The sequence below is a fragment of the Falco rusticolus genome, chromosome 9 (genome assembly GCF_015220075.1).
Source record: "Falco rusticolus isolate bFalRus1 chromosome 9, bFalRus1.pri, whole genome shotgun sequence".
Classification (NCBI taxonomy): Eukaryota; Metazoa; Chordata; class Aves; order Falconiformes; family Falconidae; genus Falco; species Falco rusticolus.
In genome coordinates, this window is record NC_051195.1 from 47650675 (window position 1) to 47676054 (window position 25380).

Below are 25380 nucleotides of genomic sequence, written 5' to 3' on the forward strand. Positions count from 1 at the left end.
CAATACAGTGAGTATAACCCATGCCCATCTGGCTTTTATTTATTCATGACGGGCCTGCTCCTGCAATGTGCTGTCGGGAGGAGCTCAGCCTTCCTAACTCCTTTTTCACCTCTGCAGAAATGGAGGGTCTCAGCACCTACTGTCATCTGGTGGGAACATATTCAGGGTAAATGAATATAAAGAGGGATGTGTATATTTGTTTTTACAGTGCTGTAAAACCAGTTATTAGGAAAGCAGCCTATAATTGCCCTCTTAATGACTCTTACACTTCTGCACTCATTCAGAGGGAGTCATGTCTATTGTATCAGGTACAAAAAAGCAGCTTCATTGACATGGTTTATGACTTTATTAGGACCAAGGATTTCATATTAATAACTATCAGCTCCTCAGCTGTATTTCCCCAGTGAAGGAAATGTGTGCATTGGTGTAGGTCCAAGGCAATTTGTAAACACAAAGTATTAAAAGGCTCAACAATTCTAAAAAGTTTTAATTGGAAACTCAACAAATTGCTTTGCAATGTCTTAATGCTTCAATATGGAGCTCTCAGATAATGAGGAGCTAATTAAGGGGCCAGGATTCATTTTTTTATGATAACTGTCTCCATATGGGCTCTGCATTTGGTGCTTGCAGAACTAATGAAGGTCAGAGAAGTAACAGCAAAGGAAGAAAGGAAAATTTTTAGCTCTCTGTTGTGAGGATGCTAAGCAACAGTCAGTTGCTTGGGTTTTAGGCCAGGTGCTGAGCGAGCTTCATTTAGTTCGATGGGACAGCCTGTGTAAGTGCTGTCACAGCTCTAAGCTGCATTTCACAGCCCACTGCTGCTCCCCGTGGGCTCTGCCACTGGTGGGGGAAGGATGAGCTTCAGTTTCCGCATGTCAGCCCCCCAGTCACGCTCTCCCCTGCACACAAAACCGGTTACTGCCATTGCTAGACGTGGCCTGGAGAATGACAGAGGTATCACGGTGATGAGGTGCAGGGAGCTGCTTTGCCTGTGGTCTGAGCTGGCCAGACACAGAGCCGAGCTGGTGGGAGGCACGTCGCTGCATTCACAGTCACACAGAATCACAGCATGGTCAGGGTTGGAAGGCACCTCTGGAGACCATCTAGTCCAACCCTCTGCTAAAGCAGGTTCTCCTAGAGCAGGTTGCACAGGATCATGCCCAGGCAGGTTTTGCATGTCTCCAGAGGAGACTTCACAACCTCTCCAGGCAGCCGGTTCCCATGCTCTGCCACCCTCAAAGTAAGAAGTTCTTTCTCATATTCAAATGGAACTTCTTGTGCTGCAGTTTGTGACAGTTGTCCTGTCTCTGGGCACCACTGAAAAGAGCCCGGCCCCATCCTCTTGGCACTCGCCTTTAAGATATTTATAGACATTAGTAAGATGCCCTCTCAGTATTTGTGTCCTGCTGTGCCCAAAATCTGGGCAGGCATCCTCTGGGATGGGCATGAGGGCTCCAGGGAAGGGGGTTGTCTCAGAGCAAAGGTTAGAAAAGCACCATGGCTTAGTGAACAGCAAGAATGAGAGCATACCCCCTCAGATATCCCATTCATCCCAAGGCACATATGAACCAGATGGAGAGCGTTGGTTCATCTGCCTCAGAGGATGAAGGACAGCAATGTTGTGACATGCCAAATCACATCTGTCCAGTTACTTGCTCAGCTATGGAGCTGGGACTTGGCATGGCTGATGGAGTTGGGAGCAGAACCCGAGTTCTGCATCAAACTGAAACCCTCACAGGTATCTAGTATAGCGCTTTCAAATTAATCCCTTGTAAAATTTTAACAACACATAAACACACATACAAAAGTATGGTCAGATGTTTCTCTCAAGTAACTCACTGACTCCCGTGACTAAATTTGGACCAGCAAGCCTCGTGCACCAAATAATTAAGTCATAGGCTATAGAAAGCAATCCTCTGGGATGTACTTGTCTTTGGCTCATCCACTTGAAAAGTAATACATACCATTAAGTATATGACCATATGGCATCCATTTATAGAATATTGCACTACAGGCAAATAGGACAAAGGTACACCCCTTAAAGCACTCTCCTCATCTCATTAACTTTGGGTACATGTTACAGAAAAGCTTGTCTGTCTTTGTTGCATTCAAGGACATTTTGTGCTGTTGAGTCTTGTCTTAAACAAATTGCACTAGGAAAATGAGAATCTAAATGTAGCTGTGCCCTAAAGCAAACAGCATTATTTTGCCTTTCTGTAATTCAATTTATTTTTGTAGATCAATGTTTTGAAGCAAACACGTTCTTTTGTTCTCAATTCTTGCCTAATGACAAAGCTGACTTTGGGTAACTTGGCAGTGCTTCGGTGTGGCAGTGTGCCTGGCCAGGTTGCTGGCAGATTCGGGTGGCACTCTGGTCTGCCTGAAACTTCTCCCCAGAACTGGACAGATTGGCTGGGAAGATCTCCATGAACACCTGCTGGGGTCTTAGGAACTGTCTGGTGCTCAGGGTGGTTAGCACAGCTCTGTGGTGTGCAGGCGGCTAGGCAACAGAATCTGCAAAGCCCGGCTGCTGGGATGATAATCTGCACCGAAAAGCAATTCAGCCTGTAGTACAGCTGACAACAGCCATGATTCACAACTACAGCAAGGCTGGGCGAGAGGGTCACCCCAGCAGTTCCGGCTGGCTGCAAAAGCCCAGCCCCTCTTGTAGGCATCGGCATCTGTCCCATTGATTGCAGCCGTCGCTGGATGCAGCTCTAAAGCTTACAAAACCCAGAGCTCTCCCCTTAAATGAGTTTGCACTGAAGAAATACATTAATTAAATAGAAATGACTGCAGGTTCCTTAAAGCTTTTTGGTGTACAGATTTCTCTTGTGTATTGAAGATCAATACTGCTGCCAATTACACCTCGAGTCTCTAGCCCCCTTTTTTAGCTTCTTGGAGGGAAAACCACTGCTAAATATCAAAGATCTCCACAAACCTGGCAGTCCAGAGCACTGGAAATATGGTGTGTAGCACAGAAACGAGTCCTCAGAGAGCTGTCCCCATTCTGGATACAGCCAACCTTCCGGCAAGAGGAGTAGTGCTGACACAGGGCAGTATCTCAAACTGGTGTAACTGGCTCAAACAGCCACATGTGGCGGATCGTTCTTCACTTGTGGTTTAATCCAACTCTGGGAAACCACACTACACCATTTTTTCCTTCCCCCCTCCTCCTGCTGAAGAGCCCAGCAGGGACCTTCTGCTAAGGCCATGTCATGGGTTAAACCCAGCCAGCAACTGAGCCATACGCAGCTGCTCGGGAGAGAATTGGAAGAGTCTAAGTGAGAAAGCTCGTGGGTTGAGATGAAGACACTTTAATAGGTAAAGCAAAAGGCAGGCATGCAAGCAAAGCAAAATCAGGAATTCATTCACCACTTAGCATCAGCAGGCAGGCATTCAGTCACCCCCACCTTGGTAGGATGGGAAGGAGAACTGGGAAAAGGTAAAACCTGTAGATTGAGATAAGAACAGTTTAATAATTGAAATAAATTAACATATAATAATAACACTAATGGAACTACTACTATTAATAATAATTGTTATGAAAAGGGAGATAACAAGGAGAGAGAGGAATAAAACCCCAGAAAAAAACCAAGTGATGCACAATACAATTGCTCACCCCCCACTGACCGATGCCCAGCCAGTCCCCCAGCAGGACCGGCCCCTCCCAGCCAGTTCCCCCCAGTTTATATACTGAGCATGACGTTTTATGGTATGGAATAGCCCTTTGGCTAGTTCAGGTCAGCTGTCCTGGCTCTGCTCCCTCCCAGGTTCTTCTCCTCCCTGGCAGAGCACGGGAAACTGAAACATCCCTGACTTAGGGTAGGCACTACTGAGCAACAACTAAACCAGCAGCGTGTTATCAACTTTGTTCTCATACTAACCCCAAACCACAGCACTGTACCAGCTACTGGGAAGAAAATTAACTCTATCCCTGCCAAAGTCAGGACAGGCTACGAGGCTGAGAACCTCATCCACCTTCTGCAGCAATCCCCAGTTGCTTACTGCCAGTTTTCTGACCTCAGTGATCCACACTCCTTCCGAGGGCTGTAATGCATGTGTCTGTAGAAGAATTATAGAGGAATGAAGGCTGGTTAATTAACATTGATAATATACAGCTATAGGCTGGCTTCAGAGGTGGTGGGTTGGCTGATGGGGATAATGTGCAGCTGTGGCTGGTTCCTGCTAAGGAGTTAAATAGCTCTAAGGGGTATGAAAGAGGAGCTCTGGGTGAGAGAGACCCAGAAGAAGCAGAGGGAGGAAAGCAAGCACCCTGGATGTAGGAGAGACCCCAGGAGAAGCAGGGGGACCAGGTGATGAGAGGCTGGCTGGAAGAGGAGCTGGGAGAAAGAAGAATCCAGATGCAGCAGAGGCAAGAAGCAAGGTGGGCTGGCCTGAAAAGGCTGAAGAAACAGCATGGACAGTAGATGAACTTTTGAAACCTAGTGGGGGATTGATGGACGTGCTGGGGCAAGGTGTGGGAACTGCTTATGGAAGTTAACCTGGGATGGTAAAACCCTTGCTGCAGCTGGCTAGTTTGGATAGTGCTGTGACCTCCATCTGTGGAGTTCAAAGGCTGAACCTCATCAGTGAATATAGCTGTTCACATACTGCTTGGCTGAAAAACTGTGATGCCTGGTGGTACTAAACACAGCCACTTGCTTACTCTGTGTGGAAAAGAAGCAACAATGGGCTGATGACACCGGAGTGAGTGCTCTGCAGCTTGCAGAGGTACCAGGCACCCCAACTGCCCATGAGACCCAGCTCAGTGAGCTCCTTGGTCAGGCAACGAAGGCAGGACAGGTCCTGTGCCTCTGTCTGGAGCTGGCTGTGGTGTGGGGATTGCCAAAGAGTGCTCTCCTTGGGGTGGGGGGAAGAGATGGGACCCCAAGTCTCACACCAGACAGTAGCGGCAGAATGAAGCTGCTGGTGGTGCTGGGCTCCCAATTAAATGAGCCTTGCCATGAGGAGAGTATATGGCAGAAGTGTGTAAGGGGAGAGTGGGAAAGCGCAGGATTTATTAAAGGTGGTTGAGAAGAGCATGTTAGCATCCAGTAACTTAAGCCCCAAAATATCAGGAGCTTTAGAAGCGTTCAGCTGGAAAAGTGCCTTGGATCATTTCAAGGTGTGTGCTTCTGTACCACAGTGTTCTGTAACACCGTGGTCCCTGCTTTGGCAAAAGCAAGAGGAATGATTGTGTTGAATGCTCAGGTCCCAACAGTAACAGTGGCTCATTACAATAAGCATTGCAGTGCTAGCTGCATTAAATGCAAGGTGATTTTTGCTGGCCTAAGACCACAGCAAATTCAGGATGAGAAGTACTCTAAGCATCTCGGAAAGAAAATGATCCAATTGCACCTGGCTCTCTGAGGCACCAAGTCTCCAAATCTAATGAATGTGACAGATGACACAATTTCCCCCTGTTGTAGCCCTGATATCAAACACAGTCACCCCCTGACCTGGCGCTGCTGTCAGCTGTGGGATGAGGAGGATGCTGAGCACAGCGCTGCAGGCAGCCAGAGCCCCTGCCCTCATCAACACAGCCTTGCTGCAGCTGCCTTTACTTCTCCTTGCAGTGGAGGGCAGCTGTAGGAGCAGAGGCAGAACTTTATCTCCTCAAAGCAGGATCTGCTCCAAAGACAAACAGGAAGGTAATCCCACTGCATGAGCCCTACAGAGAGCCAAAGCCTCCCTCCCGTCAGCCCCTAGCTCCTTGCTGCCAGCCCCTCTGGCTCACAGAGGCAGCTGTACACCAGGTAAGGATGCATGACTTTCCAGACGTAAGGAAAGTCAGGATGGTTACTCAACAATGACCCCCAAACCCCCCATAATAATTCCTGTTATTCCTCCCCTGCACCTGGCCACTCATACAGAGAAGACCACAAACAAAGTGGGGAAGTCTCCTAATATTTTTATTGTTCCTTAGATAACTGTGGATAGTACAAAGTTTTCCTCTTAAAAAAAAAATTAATTACCTTCACACTTCCATAAACAGGGCTTCCCAGGGGAATCTGACGCCACAGAATTTCCACAGAAGCCATTTCCATCCACCATAATGCTATGTAGATAGTATAACAGTAAGAGAATATTCTTGTAATTATCAACATGAAATTGGTTACCTGTGTATAAGGGTGAACACTGATCTTTTTTTTTTCTTTTTAGAAACAAAGCCATCATTTATTAATCCAAACTACATCATTGCATTTACAACATTCATTGCATAAACTGGACATACAAAGTTTTGCCACCTCTGGTAAATAACAGACATACATTATACAATATATTTGCTGAATACATAAGTTCAAACAATATGGGTACAACAACTTGTTCATAATACATACTTAAACCATCGTGTTTAATAGTTACTAAGACACAGATCCATGAGCTACTTCGGGTCTCAGCACAGTTAATCTAAGTGACAAGAACACAGTTGAGAGACAGTAGCTGCAATGGAAGGCGAGGAAAACTAACCTGTGATAGGTCTTGTTCAGACAGCGAGAGCTCCTCACGGGTCAGCTTTTTCTGCTTAGAAATACAAATCACACATCCATCACAGCTGACCGTGATGTCGGAAAAATGTCCATGCAACCCACACACAGAAGAGAGCGAGTCTCCCAAGGATAAACTTTCAACAGTCATTGCCTTACTTCTTTAGTATGTACTATAGGTTTGCTATCGGAACAGAAACAAAACAAAACCCCAAACTTAAGTGGTTCTTGAAGTGCAGTTCCAGCTGCAAGCACATGGTTATTCGTGAGTCTATAACACAGGGCCAGACTTCTAGAAATGTAGAGGTAATGCTGATCTGTCAGGTTTATGCTGAATAGTCCTCCATGATGTTGGTCTTAATTTTGGCAGCTGTTAATATATTTACTTATTTAAAGTGTGTTTCCTTGATATTAGTTTGTTGGCTGTTTTTTTTAAATTTGTTTCTCCCTTTTTTCCTTTTTTTTTTTTCCCCCCTAAATCAGTTTCTAAACAAGGATGGACTACAACTCATCAGACCTGATGACATGGAAGAGGGTGACATTGTAAAGTATTTGGTGCCCGTTGTTCCAGGCATAGAGGGCCCGATCCTTGGGGTTGTAGTCCAACATGGAAATGTGCGAGTACTTGTTTTGGAAGGGGATGTCGATGTACTCGTAGGTGGAGGCATTGGTCTGGTAGGCGTAGTGCACCTTGGTACCTCCCGAGTAGCCGTTGGTGACATAGAGCGTGCCGCAGATGATGAAGGCTTCCCCGGCACTGCGTTTCGGGTAGCTGGTGTTCCAGGTCTGGAGGCTCTGCAAGGTGTTGGGGTCCAACTTGCTGATGACGATGTTGCCCGCGTTCTGGTTGGTGGCATAGACAGCCCACAGCCCGTTCTCGTCCACCATGAGGTCAATGTCCGAGTGGCCACCCCAGGCGTAGTGGTACATGTTGTTGTAGCCGGCATAATCCAGGCTGCGAGTCTTGAGAATGGTCTCTGTTTTCAAGTCAAACCTGATAATTATGTGGCTTTGGTATTTATTGAAATAGATAGAGCCATTGTAGACCACTTGACCGGTGCCTGACCATGGGTGAGGGAGACGGTGGGAGGTAAAATTGTCGGTATTCATGAAATCTGCCATGGATTTATATTCACGGACAAAGCGATTGTTGTGGTAGCTGTCCATGTACCAGACCTGGGTGAGCAACAGAAACACGAGGGGTTAGAAAACAGCAGAGACCTGGCTGTGAGCCCTTTGCACATCACCCTAGAAATAGGTGTTTTTTAATTCCCAACCTAGAGCGGGGAATAAAATCCAGAGCAAGGAATCTGACCCACTGGGAAATGATGTGTCCAACACATGCCACCCACACCCACAAATAAACTCAATTTTTGGAACCCGAAGTCAGCCAAGGAATCAGCTGAACAGCAAAGCTTTCCTCGGAGGTAACATGGTATCTCCCCAGAAACACGGGATCTGAAGTGGTTCCCTGGGAGTGCAGCATGACTGGCATTACCCTTCCAGAGGGCAATTAACATCTTTTCTCTGGCATATTAAGTTGATGCCGCTTTTGCTTCCCGTAAGCCCCATCATGGTAGCACTCAGTAAATTATACCAGCTGTTGTGCAAAACTCCATTAATTTGGCACGCGGAAGCGACCCATGCAATCGCTCATTGTCAAGGAAATCCAGGCAAAGCCCGTATTGGTTTAAAAATCACACACTTCTGCATCAAAAGCTTAAACCAAGGCCACTAAAATCTAAGAGACAAAGACATCAAAATCTTGCTGTTGGTAGATGGAGGAGAGATTTTAGACCATCATTTAAGTGCCAGTTCCCTAGGGGCAATGTCTAGACTCCTTTAAAAAACCAAGCTTTTGTCATATGAAACCAATTCGGAGGCAAATGACCAAGCTGTGCAGTTAATATCAAGATGGAATATCCAGCCAGTGAGTGACATTCTGTATGCAGTTGCTGCCTAAAAATAGGATAGCTGCTTTCTGTAAAAACTGTTTAGGAAGGAGGAGAGGTAAATTAAATAGCAAGAGGAAAGCCCTTAAGGATGCGGATTTGGGTAATGCTGTAGCACAAACCTCTTTTGCAACCCCCTTGCAAAATCTGCTAGGGTTTTCTCCGCAATGTGGCTGTCTCTGGGGTCCCTTAGAGGAGCAGCCAAACATTTACACACTGTGTGTGAACGTAAACTGCTTTTGGCTGCTGTGTTTGAAAGGCCAAGTGGGGTCTGCAAAAACTTTGTAGGGAACTTCAGCCCTCCACCGTTACCTCCCTGGAAACACTGCAGAGGTGGGGAATGAACATATGGCAGCTGGCTCTGATCTTCACACCTCCGCTGTGGGCTTGAGGAGGGCTGCAAAAGCACCAGAGAAAACCCATGCAAGTCCCTGAGCCCACAGCAGAGAGATGCCTGCAGCCTGGGAGAGCTTCTGCTGTCAGATGTGGTGCTGGAGAACATTCCTCACTTAATGAAATGCCTGCGTTCAACTAAACCAGCTTGGGAAATTAAAAAAAACCCCACAAAACAGAAAACTGATTGTCTCCCTGCTGTTCTCGTTTCATTATTTGGTATTAAAAAAAAATCACACACGCAAATGCATTGTGCTCTGTTTTTAGAGAGGCAAAAAGAAGCCCAGAAGAGCAGAACCCCACGTCATCACGCTGGGGCTGCAAGGCGGCAGGACCCAGCAGCATTTCATGCTTTGGAGAAGCAGGGATTGATGGAGAGCAATATCCCACCGCACCGGCTGGCTTTGAGCAACCTTCTCCTGCCAATACACATCAATCCCGGCACTCAGCATCCACCTGCTGCCTCGCTGCTGGGCTGCTCCTCTGGGACTCGCAATTTTCCCCAGTTGCGTTCAATGATTTCATGACACAAACAAATGACCATACGAGCCACCAAATACCTCCTGGGGCTTGGTGACATAAGATGGATATGATAAACTGCCTATCTCTTCCCAGCCCCGGTTTCCCACTCAGCCAGGCAGCCAATGACGTTCACCTAATTGTGTGTTTCTAATAAAATTCCCAGCAGATTTGTACATTATATACACACACATGCTCCTGAAGCTTGAGCTACAGTTCAGAGAAAACAGCTTGTCTACTCTCACAACAAAAACACGCTGCAAGAAAAGGCACGGGTAAAAAAATATTAAAAAATAGCGGTTTGAGACAAAACTCTCTGAAGACATGGAAAGATTTTTAGCATTTGATCAACCAGCTTCAGCTGCCACAAGCCTGGCTCTCCCTTCACAGATGTATAAATCACGCTAGTGCCGAGGGATGCAGCAAACACAACCCTGAAGGGGACAAGTCTGTCCCCTCTCTTGAGCAAAACAAGATGCGGTGTGGGTAGAGCCTTCCCATCCCACTTCTAATCAGGATCTTATTGGGGCTAAAGCTGAAGTTCTGTTTGATAACTGTAAAATATGGAGGTGTTGTATTAGGGAACCAGTGCCAACCAGTTGGCTGCTGGAGGGAAAGAGCCCGACATCTCAAGTCACTGCTGCTTCATGGCTGCACATCCACAGGCAAATGGAACTGCCCCAGGGGTGGCTTGTCCAGAGCATCCCTCATCCTCTCTTAGCTACAGAAAGTCGATCACAGGGCAGAGCTCTCAAAATAGCTGCCCTGATACAGCCCTTGCCGGTGCCTTCATCCTTTGATGAAGGATGCTGCACGCAGGAGGGAATTACCATGCAGCCAAGCTCTGTGGTTTTTGTTTTGTTTTGCTGCCTGCAAATCCTCAGCAAACACTCGAGATATTTTCCATTCCATCAGTCATGTGAAGCCTGGATTGATTTTCAGCCAGTTATTGGCCTCCTACCTCCCTGGGATCAAAATTGAATGGTCTGAATGGAAAAAAAAAAGACCAAAACAAAGCAAAACAAATCTCCCTCTGGCTGCAGTCAGTTAATTCCTCACAACAATGAAGGTGGAGGATGGAGGACAAATGCAGCCAGACGACATTATCAGAGGCGCTGGCAGCAGATGAACAGCAGCAACCAGAACTACAGGTCCCTCTGCTTGGCCCTAGCTCCCTCCCGGCTGCCAAACCCAGATAAGAAACCCAATATTTGACTTTTCCCTCCCATGGCAGGCACAGACCTCGTGGTGACACTTCTGAGACCATGCACTCTCATCAATGCAGTGAGTTTCACCTGCCCTGGGAAAAGACCACTGCATGGGGCTGCTCAGCCACCTCCTCATCCTCCCTCCCTGTGGGATCCTCAGCCCCCTCCCGCTGCAGAGGCCAGCAGAGCCCTGTGGGATAAATTAGGACCTTGCACAGGTTTCACAGGGGGCAACCTGGGCTTCACTGCTTGGATGTGATGAGTTTTCAATGACCTCAGCCGCATCAGTAGAGGTGGGAACACAGAGGTGAAGCTGTCACAGTCTTACCTTGTTCTCTCCCTCGGGAGCAAGAGGGTCCGTCATCCATGATCCGAACCTGGACCCCGAAGTTTTAATTGTGATTGGGTCACTTATTCCCGTCAGCTTGCCACAAGCTGAAAAAGAGTGCAAGGCTGGTGAGCACTGTGTCAGATCACCACCACGGCTCGTCTGGCTGTGGGTCTTTGCCAGCCAGCCCCAGTGAGGGGCACCAGACCCAGCCACTCCCCCCCCCCCCCCCCCCCGACAGGCAGCTCTGTATTTAATTAGAGGTAATTAGGCCGAGAACAACTGTTGGATGCTTTTGTTTGTTTCATGCCTCTTGATGACAGTTGTTATCACACTGTCCCATGAAAACAAGCTTTCCTGAACCAGCCATGCTGCTAATGTTGCAGAATAGAAAATAGAGAAGAGTTAGCCTGGGTTGAGCAGCCAGGTGGAGAAATTAGTTGAATAACTCTGCTCATTTCTGCTATAATCAAGTGGGTGCAGCCAAGATAAAAAGACAGACGTGTCTATTACAGCCCTGCTGGAAACATGCGTTTGTTACAAGTTATGCAAAGGAGAAAAAAAAAAAAGGAAATTATAGGCAATATAAATATCTTCCCTGCAAAGACCATTTACCGGCTTCTACTAGCCATTCTTTCTGTTCCTATCATGTCTGCACACTTAGGAGCCACTAAGGAATTCACCAGCCTCCTCCTGTCTCCTCTGCCAGCCTGGGCTTTGCCAGCTCTGGGAGAGGAACCCAGACAAAGCAGGATGGAAGGCAGGAGGTGGGGTCCCTCGGGAGCTGCCCAGGAATCCTGCCCTGACTCAGCATCACCATAACAGGGACATGCACCAGCACAGTGCTACGAACCAGGGTTTGAAGCATTCTCAGGTGCTCCACACCGCTGATATTGTGCCATGGAATTCAGTGGGCACGTCAGCACATTTGTAAGCCCAGCTAAGTGCGTGGCTGTGTTTTTAAGCCCTAAGTACCAGCTGAAGCAGCAGCACCTCTCCTCCAGCTTGCCATGCTGGCTGCCCGTGGCAGGTTGTTTCTCTTCTGTGGCTCTGTCCCCTGACACTGAACCCCGTACCCCTCCAGGGATGCCCATGAATAGATGCCTGCCACACTACAGCCTCAGCATCGAAGGTGCAGCCATATGCTGAGCTCCTGTTTCCAATGATATCCCCAAGTTTCAGCAAAGCTGCCATTCTGGTCTCCTGCAACATCAGCATTTTAGCATAAGTGCACCAAGGAACGCCAGGTGAAGAGAGGAAGATGCTGTCGCAGGGACTGGGGACTGGTCTCTTGCTACAGGAGCACTTATTTAAAACCTGGCTGCATTCAGGGCAGAGCTGGTCCTGCAGCAGCATCTCCTGAGCCAGACAAGCTAAGGTCAGCAGCACCAGGGGGACAGCCACACGCCAAAGTTCAGAAGGCGTTTCCCTGACATCTTTTTGCTGTGGAAGCCTCGGGGCAGGCTGGGGAAGGGGGAGGTGGTGGTGCTGGGATGCAGCGGCTGCTCTGGGTGCTGCGGTCACAGGCTGAGCTGCAGCTGCACTGCAGTACAGGTGGCCCTGTGGCTCAGCACGGGGCACCCAGTGCTGGGGCTGCAGGTGTGAAGTTGTGGAGGTACTGCTGAAACATGGGTAGAGCTCTGCCAGCTCAGGACAAGGTCCTTGTGCTCAAAATTACCAAGCAGAATCATAGAATCACAGAATGGGTTGGGTTAGAAAGGAACCATTAAAGGCCATCTAGTCCAACCTCCCTGCAACGAGCTGGGTCATCTACAACTCGACCAGGTTGCTCAAAGCCCCATCCAACCTGACCTTGAATGTTTCCAGTATGTACACTCTTGGCTGCCTCTCTCCTTAGCCTGTTCTCATCTGCCCCTTTATACTCCTGATCACAGTCACATCCACCTGCCTCAGCTCTGAGCTACAGGCGAAGGGGTCACCTTAGCCCAGGGCATAAAACAGATGAAGATATTTTTGATACACACCAACATAACATGGCCAAAGGGACCATCAGTCTTCCCACAGCCTTCAGACACCAGGCAGATAAAGAGAGATTCCACCAAACAGCAGCGAGCTTTCCTGGACTCACTGAGACATGATATATGGGAATTTTCCCTCCTGTCTAATGCATTCAAAACCTCTCAGCTCAGGAGGAGAGCAAAGTATTGACAAAGGGATGCAATGGGTTAAAATAATAAATGCTTACTGTCTTGCAAATTCCCCTTGCAGAGGACCAGCCTTCCTCTAATCACAGATCTGCTCAACGCTGCTTTCCATTATCACAGCCCTACACTGCTGTCACTTTATCTCTTTCCTTCCATTTCCCTGGAGAGAAAGGTTGTATAAAAGCTCACTGATTTTTTTAAAAAAAAAAGGTACAAAAAAAAGAAGAAAAAAAAGAAAAAAAAAAAGAAAAAGCAGCCGCAGCTGATAAGAGTAAACTAGCAGTGTTTGCAGGTAGCGAGGCTACATCTCATACACATTTAGCTGGAGGCACATTTGCAACAGTTCTTCAGCAATGCAAGAGGGTTGCTCTTACACAGGGTGAAGAGTTTTCTTTCTTGGTGTAAATCTATCATAGGCACTCAGATACTAGGGGAAAAGTTTAAAATTAATCCTTCCAGGCCTCTAGTTAGCCAGGTCCCTGCAGCTCTCATGGGCTTACCACCCAGGGATGGGCAACTCCAGCCTTTGTGATCCCCACTCACCCACCTGTGCCTGACGAGATCCACACCACGCTCTGAACACCATCAGCCTTTGCCCCCACCCCCTTCTATGGGTCTAACAAGCATGAAAAGCAGGAAAATTACTTTACTGGGGACAGAGGAGATGCTGTCTTCTACTGCTTCCCTTGGACATGTCGCAGCTTGAATCGGAGCAGTAGCTCACAAGACAGGATTCTTGCATCTTCCCATGCTCTGGCACGAAGCAGCAGCCTGCACAGCCCTGAAGCACCCAGCAGCAGCACCTGCCAGTCTCAGCAGTGCTCTCCTCTGGGGGTGAGGGGCTGATGACAGGGTGCTGGGTTGGGAGCAGAGCTGGGGTGAGATGCCCAGCATCCAAGTCCTTCCTCTATCACACTCCCACAGGAGAGTTTTTAAGCCCTGGCTGGGATTGCCCTGAAGTTGCTGCTTGACTGCCCGGCATGGCCCTGCCCTGGGCAGCCCAGCACCCATGGGTGCTGAGTCTTTTGTAGCAAACCTGCTGTCCTGTTGGGATGGCAAAAGCATGGGATGCTACAGGTGTTTCCAGTCACTCAGGGATGAATGTGCGACAGGAATGCATGACCTGGTGCTCATCCATGAGTTCAGGACACAGGGGAAGCCTGTGAGCAGCAGCTTTCGGGCATGCAGAACGGATCTGTTTTCACTCCAGATTCCCCAGCACTATTCCAGTCCCAGGACCTGTGGTCCATGGGGTCCTGCATGTCCCCGTTCCTGCAAAACAGCACAAACTAACCTGTTCCCGAGTGACCCTCCAGACTGATCCAGCCGACTGCCTCCGACCTGCCCTCCTGCAGCTCAGCAACGACCACCACCTCCACGCACACAGCCCCTTCCTCTAGCTGCACCAGGAATTTTCCAGCAGTAGAAAATCCGCCTTCCTCCAGCCTGTTAAAATGAACACTACCATCCTCCCAGGATAGTTAACACCTCCGCTCCATATTTCTCTGAAGATCCAGCCCACAAGCAATGTTTAGCAGCTCAGCAGCAATTTATCTGCCAATGCAGCCACCGTGCCGACACCAGCACTGTCTCCTTCTGGGCTCCACAGTTCTGCTTGGGCTGCTGCTCCTACAGCTGAGCACCTTCCCTGCTGGGGCTTCCCATGCAGCCGAGGTCTGACCCCCCCCTCCACCCCGGCTTCAGCCCTCTGCAGCAGGGATGGGGCTGCAGCAGTTGGGTCGTGCCCTGCCCTCGCCTCTGTCGCCGGGCTGGGAGCTCCCCCATCCCCAAAAAATGTCTGGGACAGGCTGGCAGGGCTCTGTTCTCATCCCTGCACCAGGATTGTGGGCTGGGATTTTTTGCAAGAGTCAGGGAAAGTTTGTGCTATCAGGCAAATGTGAGCCTGCAGAGCACGGCCGAGCTAAATTCCCCCTTGAATCAAGCAGTCACAACCTCTCCAGTCCTGCAAGGCTCCTCTTAGGAACATTAATGGAAACGTTAAAATCCCTGTATAAATAGTGATCTTTAAGAGTGTAAACAGAATAACAGATTGAACGTGCCAGTATTGATTTTTTTTTTCCCTTCACACACCTGCCAGGGTCAGGAAGTGTTTTCACTATTGATCCATCAATAATACTTAGGAAACCCAAAATGCAAACTAGGACCTTGTCTAAGGAAAATGCTGCTGCACCGTAGAGCATCAGTGCTTCCCAGAGGATGGGGACAGGTGAGCCAGATGGGAACACAGCACATCCCCTCCCCTGCCCCGTGCTTATTGCAGCAGCTCCCTGAACCTGTTCTGGGCACTCCAAGCTGTACCCTGAGCTCTAGGAGGTGAACGTGCACCAGGTGAGCAGCACTCCTGGCCCATGCAGGAGCAAATCTAAGTTAAACCATGCTACTTGAAATGTCAGTGAATCCTTCTGAGCAGGTAATTTGCAGGAAACAGCAATCCTCAACAAACAGGGCCACAGCGTGTGGCAGCAAAGTGTCTGTAAGGTTGTTATCTGAATTTAACTCAATTAACTACCATTTTTACTAGTTTACACTCTGCAGCGATAAACAACATTGGAAATTCAATCTGTGCTGTTTATTGTTAAGTTACCAAATAAATTATGCTCCTGGGTAAGCAACAAACCCTCACGGGTGACCGCTTGCGAGACTCAGCATCGCTCTCCGCAAGCACCCAGGGGTGCTGCAACGCCCCAAGGCAGAAAAGCTGCCTGGACCCCATGGTTACAGATTGAGCAAGTGAAAGAAAGGGCACAACCAAAAAGCCCAAATAAAGCATCAAAAAGACTATAAACGCACCCCTCCCCCGCCCCCCAGTTACTAGAAAAAGTTGCCTGCAAGACTTCTCCATCCTCGTTGCCTCAGCCAGCCTTAGCTGGGCTGCTGCCCTGCGGGGATGTCCCAGCTGGAGGACCTAAGTGTGAGGAGATGTAATGAGCCAGGACACGGCCCAGAGCAGAAGGGGCTAGCGGTCCAAGAGTAAACTCTATTTTTTTGGGAGCCCTGAATGGATTGGGAGCTACTTAAAGCCTGCCTGGGGTCTGTGGGAGGATCATCACAGCTTCCCTGGCTCTGGCAGGGTCAGCCCGGGCTGGGCAGCTCCACTGAGGCTGACTGGAGAGGGGCTGTGGGGTCCAGGATGGTTTTGTTTAAAGAACTGTCCCTGGGAAAGTACTTCTACAGCCCAGACTCAAATCCTTGGTCCTGCTGCTGTTCCCTCTCCTGATCACCCACAGCTCCTCCTCATCTTCAGGAGATGGGCTGAAGGCTATGGATGCAAGTGGATCCCTCCTCGGGCACCATCCCCTCTCATCACACCCAGCTCTGCCTTCGGCAGGAGGAATGAGAAGAGCTGTTTCCAGGGCAGAGCTGCCCTGTGCTGGTGGTGTGGGGCTGCCCGGGGGTTTGCTCCGTGACCTTGGTCACCCAGACACTCCTGGGCCTGCCCTCCATCCTTCATCTCACCTACTGCGGGGCTGTCGTTCCCGAGATGTTTGTGTGGTCTCCACCTGATAAAGCTTCGGGTGTTAGGTACTGCTAACACAGAAAGCGCCAAGTCATTGCCACAAGGGGTAATGGTTTTAAACTAAAAGAGGGCAGATTTGGATTAGATAGTAGGAAGAAATTCTTTTTTCTGCCCAGAGCAGCTGGGAAGCGTTCAAAGCCAGGCTGGACGGGGCTGGGAGCAACCTGGTCTAGTGGCAGGTGACCCTGCCCATGGCAGGGGGGTGGAACTGGGTGATCTTTAAGGTCTCTTCTGACCCAAACCTTTCTAGGATTTCTGTCCCCATTAAGCTTTCAAGGTGAAATTCAAGTGGGCGAGGACATGGTCAGGACTTCCGTGCCACGGGGCCATCCTCGCCATCACGGGTTGAGGAAAAGGACCACAGATGTGGTGCAGAAAGCGACAGAATGGCTCGCCTCTGCCTGTTCTGCCCCCAAACCAGACCTGGGCATATCAGCTCTCCTTAACAAATGAGAACTCAGGCTCTGCCCTCTCACTTAGCCAGGGGGCTATAGCTGCCTGCCGGGCAGCTCCCAGGGGCTATCTCGGCGCATGGCAGGCTGCTTGCTCACAGTTCAAATACCTCCCAGCATCCAGGCTCACGCAGAAATTCGCTTTCCTCTCCGAGATTTCAGGTAAAAGCTAGCTTCCAAGGGATGTACAAGGTATCAGAGGACAGGATGGAAATGCAGGGGGAAATACAGGGGAGATGGCTGCTGACAGAAGTGTGAAGGCATCCAGAAACAAGCAAAAGCAATCCCACCAGCAGAGACAAGAGAGAAACAAAGCGTTACCTTGCAAGGATATAAAGTGTTTGGAAGAGATCTGATCTTCCATGAAGTTACCTGAGAGTGTAATTTCATATGTGCTACCAAAATAGACTGCAGAGCAGTTAATGTGTTTAGATTATCTAAATTGCTTAACAAGAAAGTCAATAATGTAAGTAGAAATTAAATCAAGTCAGACCTAGGCCAACAAACGGTGGGGAGATTTCTTGCAGCTGCAGAAGGCAGCGCCCTTCTCCCCCCACCTTCTCCACCCCCTGTCTGGGGTCAGACACTGGGTTTAGCTATAGCTCTGTCTCCCCACAACAGACCCACAGGCTTCCGTCAATTAATGCTCTCTCAATGAGATTGCAGCTGAATCTCTCACGTTTTAGCATTGCTGGTTACTTGGCCTGATGGAAGGGGCTCCCTGCTCCCTCAGGGAACGGGAGAGACGGGGGCGGGGGATTTATATCCTGCGCAGTGGCACAGTCCGGACCAAGCGGCAAACCCACACCAGCAACACCATGCTCTTCTCAACAGGGATTTGCAAGATGCAAAAGGGAAAAGGGAAACCGAGTCACAGCCTGCACACACACACATACACACACGCACTACTTAAAGCGGTGCGCAGAGACCTTTGCTGATGTGCCAGGTCCAGGTAGCAAAAAAGATCGGACATGGATGCATAAGCAAAATGAGTGCATGTGTCTGCTTTGCATAAGCGTTATTTGCAATAGGCCACGCATTTACCGCATTTCACCGTCCACTTATGCAAATGCTGCAAGATGTCACATGCCTAGTCAAGGGCCCGATCCTGAAGCACTTACACCATGAGCAACATCGCTCGTGCAAGTAATCCTCAGCAGGACTACTCCCAAGATTAATGTTACTTATAGCATAAATATTTACAGGATCAAACCTGGCTGTGCGAGCTCATCCCTTACAGCCAGGCCAGGCACAAGGAGATGTCCAGTCTAGCATCTCCGCCTCCAGACGGGATGCGTGCTTTAACATCGATGGTGTTTAGCCAGTGCCACCATGTCGTTCTGAGCCTACCTAATTTTTGCATGCATGCACGAAGCCTTTCTTCAAGATTTGACACTCTGTTCTGAAGCTCTTCGTAGTCATAGGCGCCAATCTCTTCCTGGAGTTCGTTTAGAACTGACGTCAGATTCTGGACCTCCTCTTTAAACTGCAATACCAATTTTGCATCGGCTTTGTACTCTTCCAACACTGGTATCAAAGGCCTAAGTTCCTCCATTTTCGCTTTTATTGCCTGCAAGGTTAAAATAAGCTTGGTTCAGTGCTATGCGTGCAAAAATCTGCAACACTCTGCCTTGACCTGGTTGCTTCCTACGTGAGTGCAATGTTCATATCCCACAACTATTATCATTAAAATTATTTTAATTATTATTTTGGTCCAAATGATGTATTGGAAAGAACATATTAAACAGGCTGCAGAACACCAAAATATTTGGGAAAGGCCTTTATTTGTCATTTTTAGAATGCAACATCTTAGGGTTACATGCTTCAGATCACATACACAAAGAGGTTGTTTTTTTTTTCTTTCCAAAAAATAAAATGAAATAATATATATATGCATTGACAAGGGTTTCAAACTATTCATGAAATGCATCTACAATTGCATGCAAAGGAAGATCTTGGTTGTGTGGTTCAAGGTTCCTTAGTGAGATATGGTGCTAATTTGGAAAATAATCAAAAAAATAAATGCATGGTGCAAAATGCTCTGTGGCCCTCTTTTCATGGTTACATGGGAGTGAACTGCTTCTTCAGTCACTGCAGCATTGAAAAAACTTGCTTTTAAGTTAGCCCTGTAAGCAAGAAAATGAAATACTGTTGAGGATCTAGCTCACTAACCTGCCTTATATAGATAGCCATTCATAGACAAATACTCTTACGGAACTAAAGAGAAAAAAAAACCAAAAACACAAGAGCTCCAAACCACTCACATTTTAATGCTGGCATTAGCAGAAACAAAATGCTGTGCCTGTTATTTAAAATGGTGCTTTGGCAGCAAATTAGACAAAAAATTCCTTACTGTTTTTAGGCATGCTATAAAGAACATAAAAATCAAAGTCATTATCAAATTTATTTCGCAGAAACGAAGACTTTTTTTTTTAAAAAATGTTAAATGAAGGCCTCGTTTAAAGGCACGGTATGCAGCATTTTGTTGAAGATGCTTTGCTCCAGCAGCTAATGAGTAGACATAAATATGCATGCACCTGCCCGTTAATGAAGCATGTTAGTATACACAGTATACCTGGTGCTGCTTAAGCTGCTGCACAGTGGCCAAGTTCACAGCGCTCAGGGCTGTGACATCTGGCAGTCTGCTGAAGCAGCTCGTGGGTGAACGGGATCAGAAATTGGTCCTCAGCCTAATTTCTTCCCTTCCCAACCCCTCCTATTTAAGTCACGAGGCTCTCCCTCCTGCCGTTTGCATGTGGGGAATATATTTATTTTCTTCCCTACCTGCACTTCCCAGTGCAAGCTCCCTGGCAGGCAATGGGGAGGACTGAACTCATCCGAATGGAGGGGACTGAACTCATCAGAATGGAGGGGACAAAAAAATAAAAAACCAAGCCACAAAACCAAAACCAAAACTCATGCTTAAATCAGAAAGATGCTCCTCACATCCAGACTGCAGAGCTAAATTTAGGGTGCTGTGGTAACTGGAGATGGGGAGTGGAGGAGGAGGAGTTGGTGAAAAGTTTTAAAAACCATCTTCCAAGCTTTTTATGATGTAATCTTGGTATTTCAGTATTTAACATATGATTTTAAAAATTCAGCTTTAAAACACCAGCCAGCTGGGTAGCTACCTGAAAATGAGGATGGGAATCTGCTGGGTGGCTGATCAGAAACCCCCAAATTTCACTAGAAGTCTTCTCAGTTTGTTTTTAATATCTATTAATCTAAAGCACTACTAAAATTTAAGATTCCAAATATTGCTGACAGCCTCTTTTTGGGCAATTTCATTTCTTCTAAATCAAGTTCTCGAAAGTTCAACCATTGCTCGCAATGACAGCTTCATTTAAAAGGCTAATATCTTTACTTCTCGTTTGTACGACACCAGGACACAACACGTATAATCCATCAGAATGTGCTGGCTCTGCTGCCAATATCATTACTTCCAAATTGGACATTCGTGCATCCTTCCAATGTGCCGTTTGCCAGCCCAAGGGCAGCTGCAATTGTTGCACTTTTGGGGTGTTTTTTTGGGGGGGAGGGTTGATTTGTTTGATCGATTGCCCCATCGCTACAACCACCCCAAGGAGGGAAGCAATTTGCTGACACGCGTTGTGGTTTGCCATGTGCTGCAGAAATGGAAATGGAGCCCCAGCTCCTGGCTTTTCCCAAGAAAAGGGACCCAGGCATGGCACGGGGAAGGGCTGCCTGGCCATGGAGGGGAACCCACTGTGCCCTGACCTCAGCCGCCCCAGGGTCTCCCTGCAGACCCCGCTCTCATAGAGCAATCCTCCGCTGCCTTATTTATGGCACCCAGGTGGTTTGTTGGTATGGGAATGCGGAGTTTTATGCTTTTAACCCATTAAAAAAATGTATTGCGGCTGAGGATGCGATGCCGCAGCCTGGATCTGGCCGTGCTTTGGACAGGAGGGAGCTGCATGGGTGGGCGGCCACCAGCGCCACGTGTGACCAGACCAATGGCTGATGGGGACCAGGACCACAGTCCCGCACGCACCCCACTAAATCCCTGGCCACAGCTTTGTTAGCGGTTTGGAAAACAAACATACCTTAAACTGCCTTGCCAGGTGCTGCTTGTGGCTTTCTTCCACTTGCTTAAATTTTGATTCCAGTCCCCTCATCTGGTTTTCCATCTTCTCAACGTACTGTAGGTCTCTTTGAGTCCGCCTGTCCAACACCTCTATCGACTGGGACATGTTTTGCACCTGTCAGAGGAGAAGGGATTCATTAAGAAGGTGCTTCCTCAGCAGCGCGGCAGCTCCACTTGCATCCCAACCCCAAACACTGACCTTTCCCTACACAGTCACCAAAGCTAAAGGGTAATCAGCCTATGCATTATTTACTAGTTAATCAGCAGCATCTCAATAGTATTATGACCCCACGCTCTAAACCAGAGCAAATTGGTTCCACAAGCATTTATTCTGCTGCGCTGTGGAGAGTAATTTACCAATCACACATGCAAACAAGGGTTGTATTCAAGGCTAAAATGCATCACTCGCGACAGCCACTTTGAGAGGCTGGAGCAGCACCCATCATCACGTGAGGAGAGGCTCTTTCTCCTACCACGAGAAATGCTTCTGCCGAGGTGCACATTACCATTTCTCCGTGTACGTAAGCGATGCTGATTGCTTAAGTGCAAACTTTACTCCCAGCTAGTAAAACTTCATTATCCAAACAGCCCTGCTGTTTATACAGCATCTGCCACAACAAATGCAGCTGCAGGTGAGGGCACCCTGAAGCTGGGAAGTACCGCGGGAGCTCCCGCTCCGGTTGGCCCCACTGGTGCCTGCCCACTCGGGTGGTTGTGCTGCGTCGGCATCTTTTCTAGCCGACCGATGCCGCATCCCCGCAGCTCCCCGCGCAGCGCCCATCTGGCCCTGCCGAAGGAATGATGCAAGAAGGTTGGCCAGGCTCATCGTGAGAAAAAGAGCTGAAGGTGTAAGGAGGGGAGGGAAATGATAGCTAGGCTGACCTGATTTTGAAGGCTGGCTGCCATCTGATTTATTAAGATATTCCCTTCGCTCAGTTTTTCAGGCTAGGTGAGGGTAAATGAGGTTCTGACTTAGGCAGGCACCTAAGCACCTATTTAGCATTAAGCAACGAGTGTAATTTAAGGTCTCTGCATCAGGGATGGTTGTGTCTGCACCACGGTTTGTACATTATGAGGCTCAGCCCACGACTGGTGCTCCTGCCACTGCCGCGATACCAGGAATACGACTGTCGGCATCGGTAGCAATGACGCTTGTGCTTCAAATGAATCAGGCATCTGAGCACGCTGCTGCGTCAGGGCCCTCACATTAAAGGCATCCTGATTCAAGTCTCTTTATCTGTGGGCGTCTGAGCAAAACCCAAATGTGAGGCAGTACGGTCCCTGCGGAATCTGCTCCGAGACACCTCCCGGAGCCCCGGCTGCCACATCCACTCCCGCCTCTGTCCTCACCAAAGCCGAGTGCAGACAGGCTGGGATGGGGAAAGAACGGTGCAAGTGCAAGATTTCCTCCAGCAAATCACACTGGGCTGCTGCGACTTACCTCAAGTGACAGAGCAAGGGGACGGCAGGACATTCGCACGCAGCCAGGTCTTGGAGACTACTTGCTGAAACCAGCATAGGTCAAATGCCAACTTTGGCGTCTGCATCTCTGAAGCGATCAAAATGCCCATTGCTCATGCACGATGACAAGAAAACTAGTACAGGGAATTATTAAAAATGTATGGACAACCTGTATTTCAAAGGCCAACAGTGAGGAAACATTTTGTACAACCAGTACAACTGCTCCAGGGGTCTAACAAGTCTTCCTCAGCAAACATCAAGCTATTCTCAGTCTCTGAGTCCCAACGCATCACCCAGAGATGAACCAGCACCCATCCTGACTGTCACAAGGACTTGCTGAGAGAGGCATGAGGAGCAGGGAAGAGCAGAACAAAACCCTCGTGGTTTGAAGAGCAAAACTGAGCTGAGTCCAAACCCATGTAGCTCCTGTTCAGCTCCCTGCCCCAGGGAGTGTGAGCTCCCCGTGGACACAACTGGATGCTGATTTTTCTGGGCTGGATGTGGAGGAGTTTGGAGATCTCTCTCTACTCTGAGGCAGGAGAAGGGAAGCCTTAGACAAGCACGACTGGTCTGCAAATATTTTTATTCTGGTAATCCAGTCTATCCTTCTTTGAGTCGAGCTGTATCTACATAGCCGAATTCTTCCAGTGGGTTGGAATAGGAATGACTGCATAGGGATCATACAAAATTATCTCATTTATTCCACTAATGCCTAACCCCAATGAAAGGCCAAGCTGCAAGTAATCAGAACAGAGCATTTCTGTAACGATACACTGGTACCTGACCCCGCAGGGGCTGAGCAAGGCTATGGGGGGGCTCCTGACACTGCCTCTTGGATGGTGGGGAGGGACAGACAGACCCTGCTAGGAAATGAATCAGAGCATCTCACTCAGGGTTCTGCGCTAAATCACCTCTGGAGGAGTCTGCCTTTCCCCTGACTGCAGAGGAAATCAGCCTCCTCACACATCTCTAAACTGAGAGACCTAAAATTAGCTGCTGTGCTATTTTGGGGATGCGTCTTACAAGTCCAGACTCTTGCCTTGTTGCCCATATTGTTTTCAACCAGGCAAGATTCTGGGCAGACTTGTAGAAAGTCAGTCTCCATCATTCCCGATCTTTGACAGTAACGTGTGCTTCATCAGCTGAAGATCTACTTGTTTTCCTTCATTAGCATATTACGCCCTTGATCCTGCAAAGTACTTTGGCACAGGATTAGATTTCAATGAGACTGTTCATTGCTTAAATTTAAGCTTGTACGTAAGTGCTTTAATGAACAGAGACCCAAGGATACTTTCTCTCAAATTTCCTCAGCTTCATCCATTAACTGCTATCTTCAAGCATCGGATAAAATGCTTTTTGCCTCCGTTGGTGGAGCACGCAGTCTCAACCTGAAACCTCATTTTCCATCAAGCTAATGTGAGAGAGAGACCCGCGATGGCCTTGGGGAAAAGAGTTAATTTTAACATTTGAAATAGAAAATTGATACAAATGGGACTTCCAGTTGTGTTCTTGTCATCTTGTTTGACATCGAGTTGTTTCAGAATGAAACCAGGATAATGGAGAGTCAATACTGGCCTGATGACCCTACTGAGATGTGTATGGTCAAAGCCATGGTTTAGCCCTGCTCAAGCTTCCCTGCAGTTCAGCCTTTTGTGCCAGCTCAGAAAGGGCTGTTCTAAGCCCATCTTCGGGTTTGAACTGGGATGAATTTTTAGTTTTGCGTAGCTGGACAAACCGGTGGAGCAATAGCATGAGGCATCTTGAGGGAGATTTTCATGGTCTACAGGAAGAATGAGCAGAGAGATGGACTCAGCCGATGGACCAGGACACGAAAAGTTCACCTTACAAGGTCTGCAGAAGGCCAAGGGAAGGCTGAGAAGAGGTGTCATTATCCTCCCTAGATACATGTCGGAGTAAATATCAAAGGAACAAAAAGAACTGTTTAATCTGGAAATCAGTGCTGGCAAAGAATAAGAATTGGCAGGGAACCAAAAATGGTTTAACCATCAGAGGAGGAAGTTCTCCCAGATAACAGGGCCAAAAAACCCAAATAAAAATCCGCTTGAAGTTAAAACATAATCTGTTTATGAACAGGATTTAGGTGATGTCTTGGTTTGGATGCAGTCCAAGAACTGGACTCAGCACCTGACACATATAAGGCTGGAAGGACTCCGTGTACTCCAGCCAGGGATGAGCTCAGCCACCTCGGTGTCAAAACAGGGGCTGAACAGTTTGTGCGGTGGCGAGCAGACCTGGCTCACCTCACCTCGCTTAACACCTGCTCTGGACACTGACAGGGTGCCCAGGATTCACTCACAGTTGCTCAGCATACGCCTGTGCCCATGAGTTGAGTGTAGACGGGGTCTCGGCACCTTTGAACCTCAAAGCACACTCAGCTGCGGAAGCCTCCGTGTGCAGATTTTCACTGAAGATGCTATAATTGGTTTGTTACACACACACACACACAAATGCAGCTCATTTCTTGCCTGTAAAAGCAACACCTTATGATTTCCATAAGTGACTGCCAGGTCTCCTCCTTTGAAAATCCAAACACAATTACCTTTTTGACACATTACGCTTCTTCATCTGCTAGCAGAGAGAAATCAGGAGATGCGGGTTTTCCCATCGCAAAGCTAGAGTTAAAATGTCAAATGAGGGAAGGAGTTTTCAGGTTTGAAATCCTTCCTGGGAAGCTGGAAGCTCTTCTCTGCGGTTGCATTTTCCTATAGGGATTATCATTTCAGCCTTCATCAAGCTCAGATGTCTGG

General features: G+C 48.2%; 1 protein-coding gene across 2 annotated transcripts in view; it reads right to left on the reverse strand.

The window, feature by feature from the left end:
• Window positions 1–5898: 5898 nt before the first annotated feature.
• Window positions 5899–25380, reverse strand: part of OLFM1 (olfactomedin 1) — a 35102-nt gene continuing 15620 nt past the window's right edge. For both annotated transcript variants that reach the window (XM_037400727.1, XM_037400726.1), the window contains exons 3-6: window positions 21111–21266; window positions 18397–18616; window positions 10892–10998; window positions 5899–7667 (exon numbers count right to left, since the gene is read on the reverse strand). In XM_037400727.1, the coding sequence (XP_037256624.1) occupies window positions 6993–7667; window positions 10892–10998; window positions 18397–18616; window positions 21111–21266 (1158 nt within the window). In that variant the 3' untranslated portion in view covers window positions 5899–6992. The remainder of the gene's footprint in view (window positions 7668–10891; window positions 10999–18396; window positions 18617–21110; window positions 21267–25380) is intronic.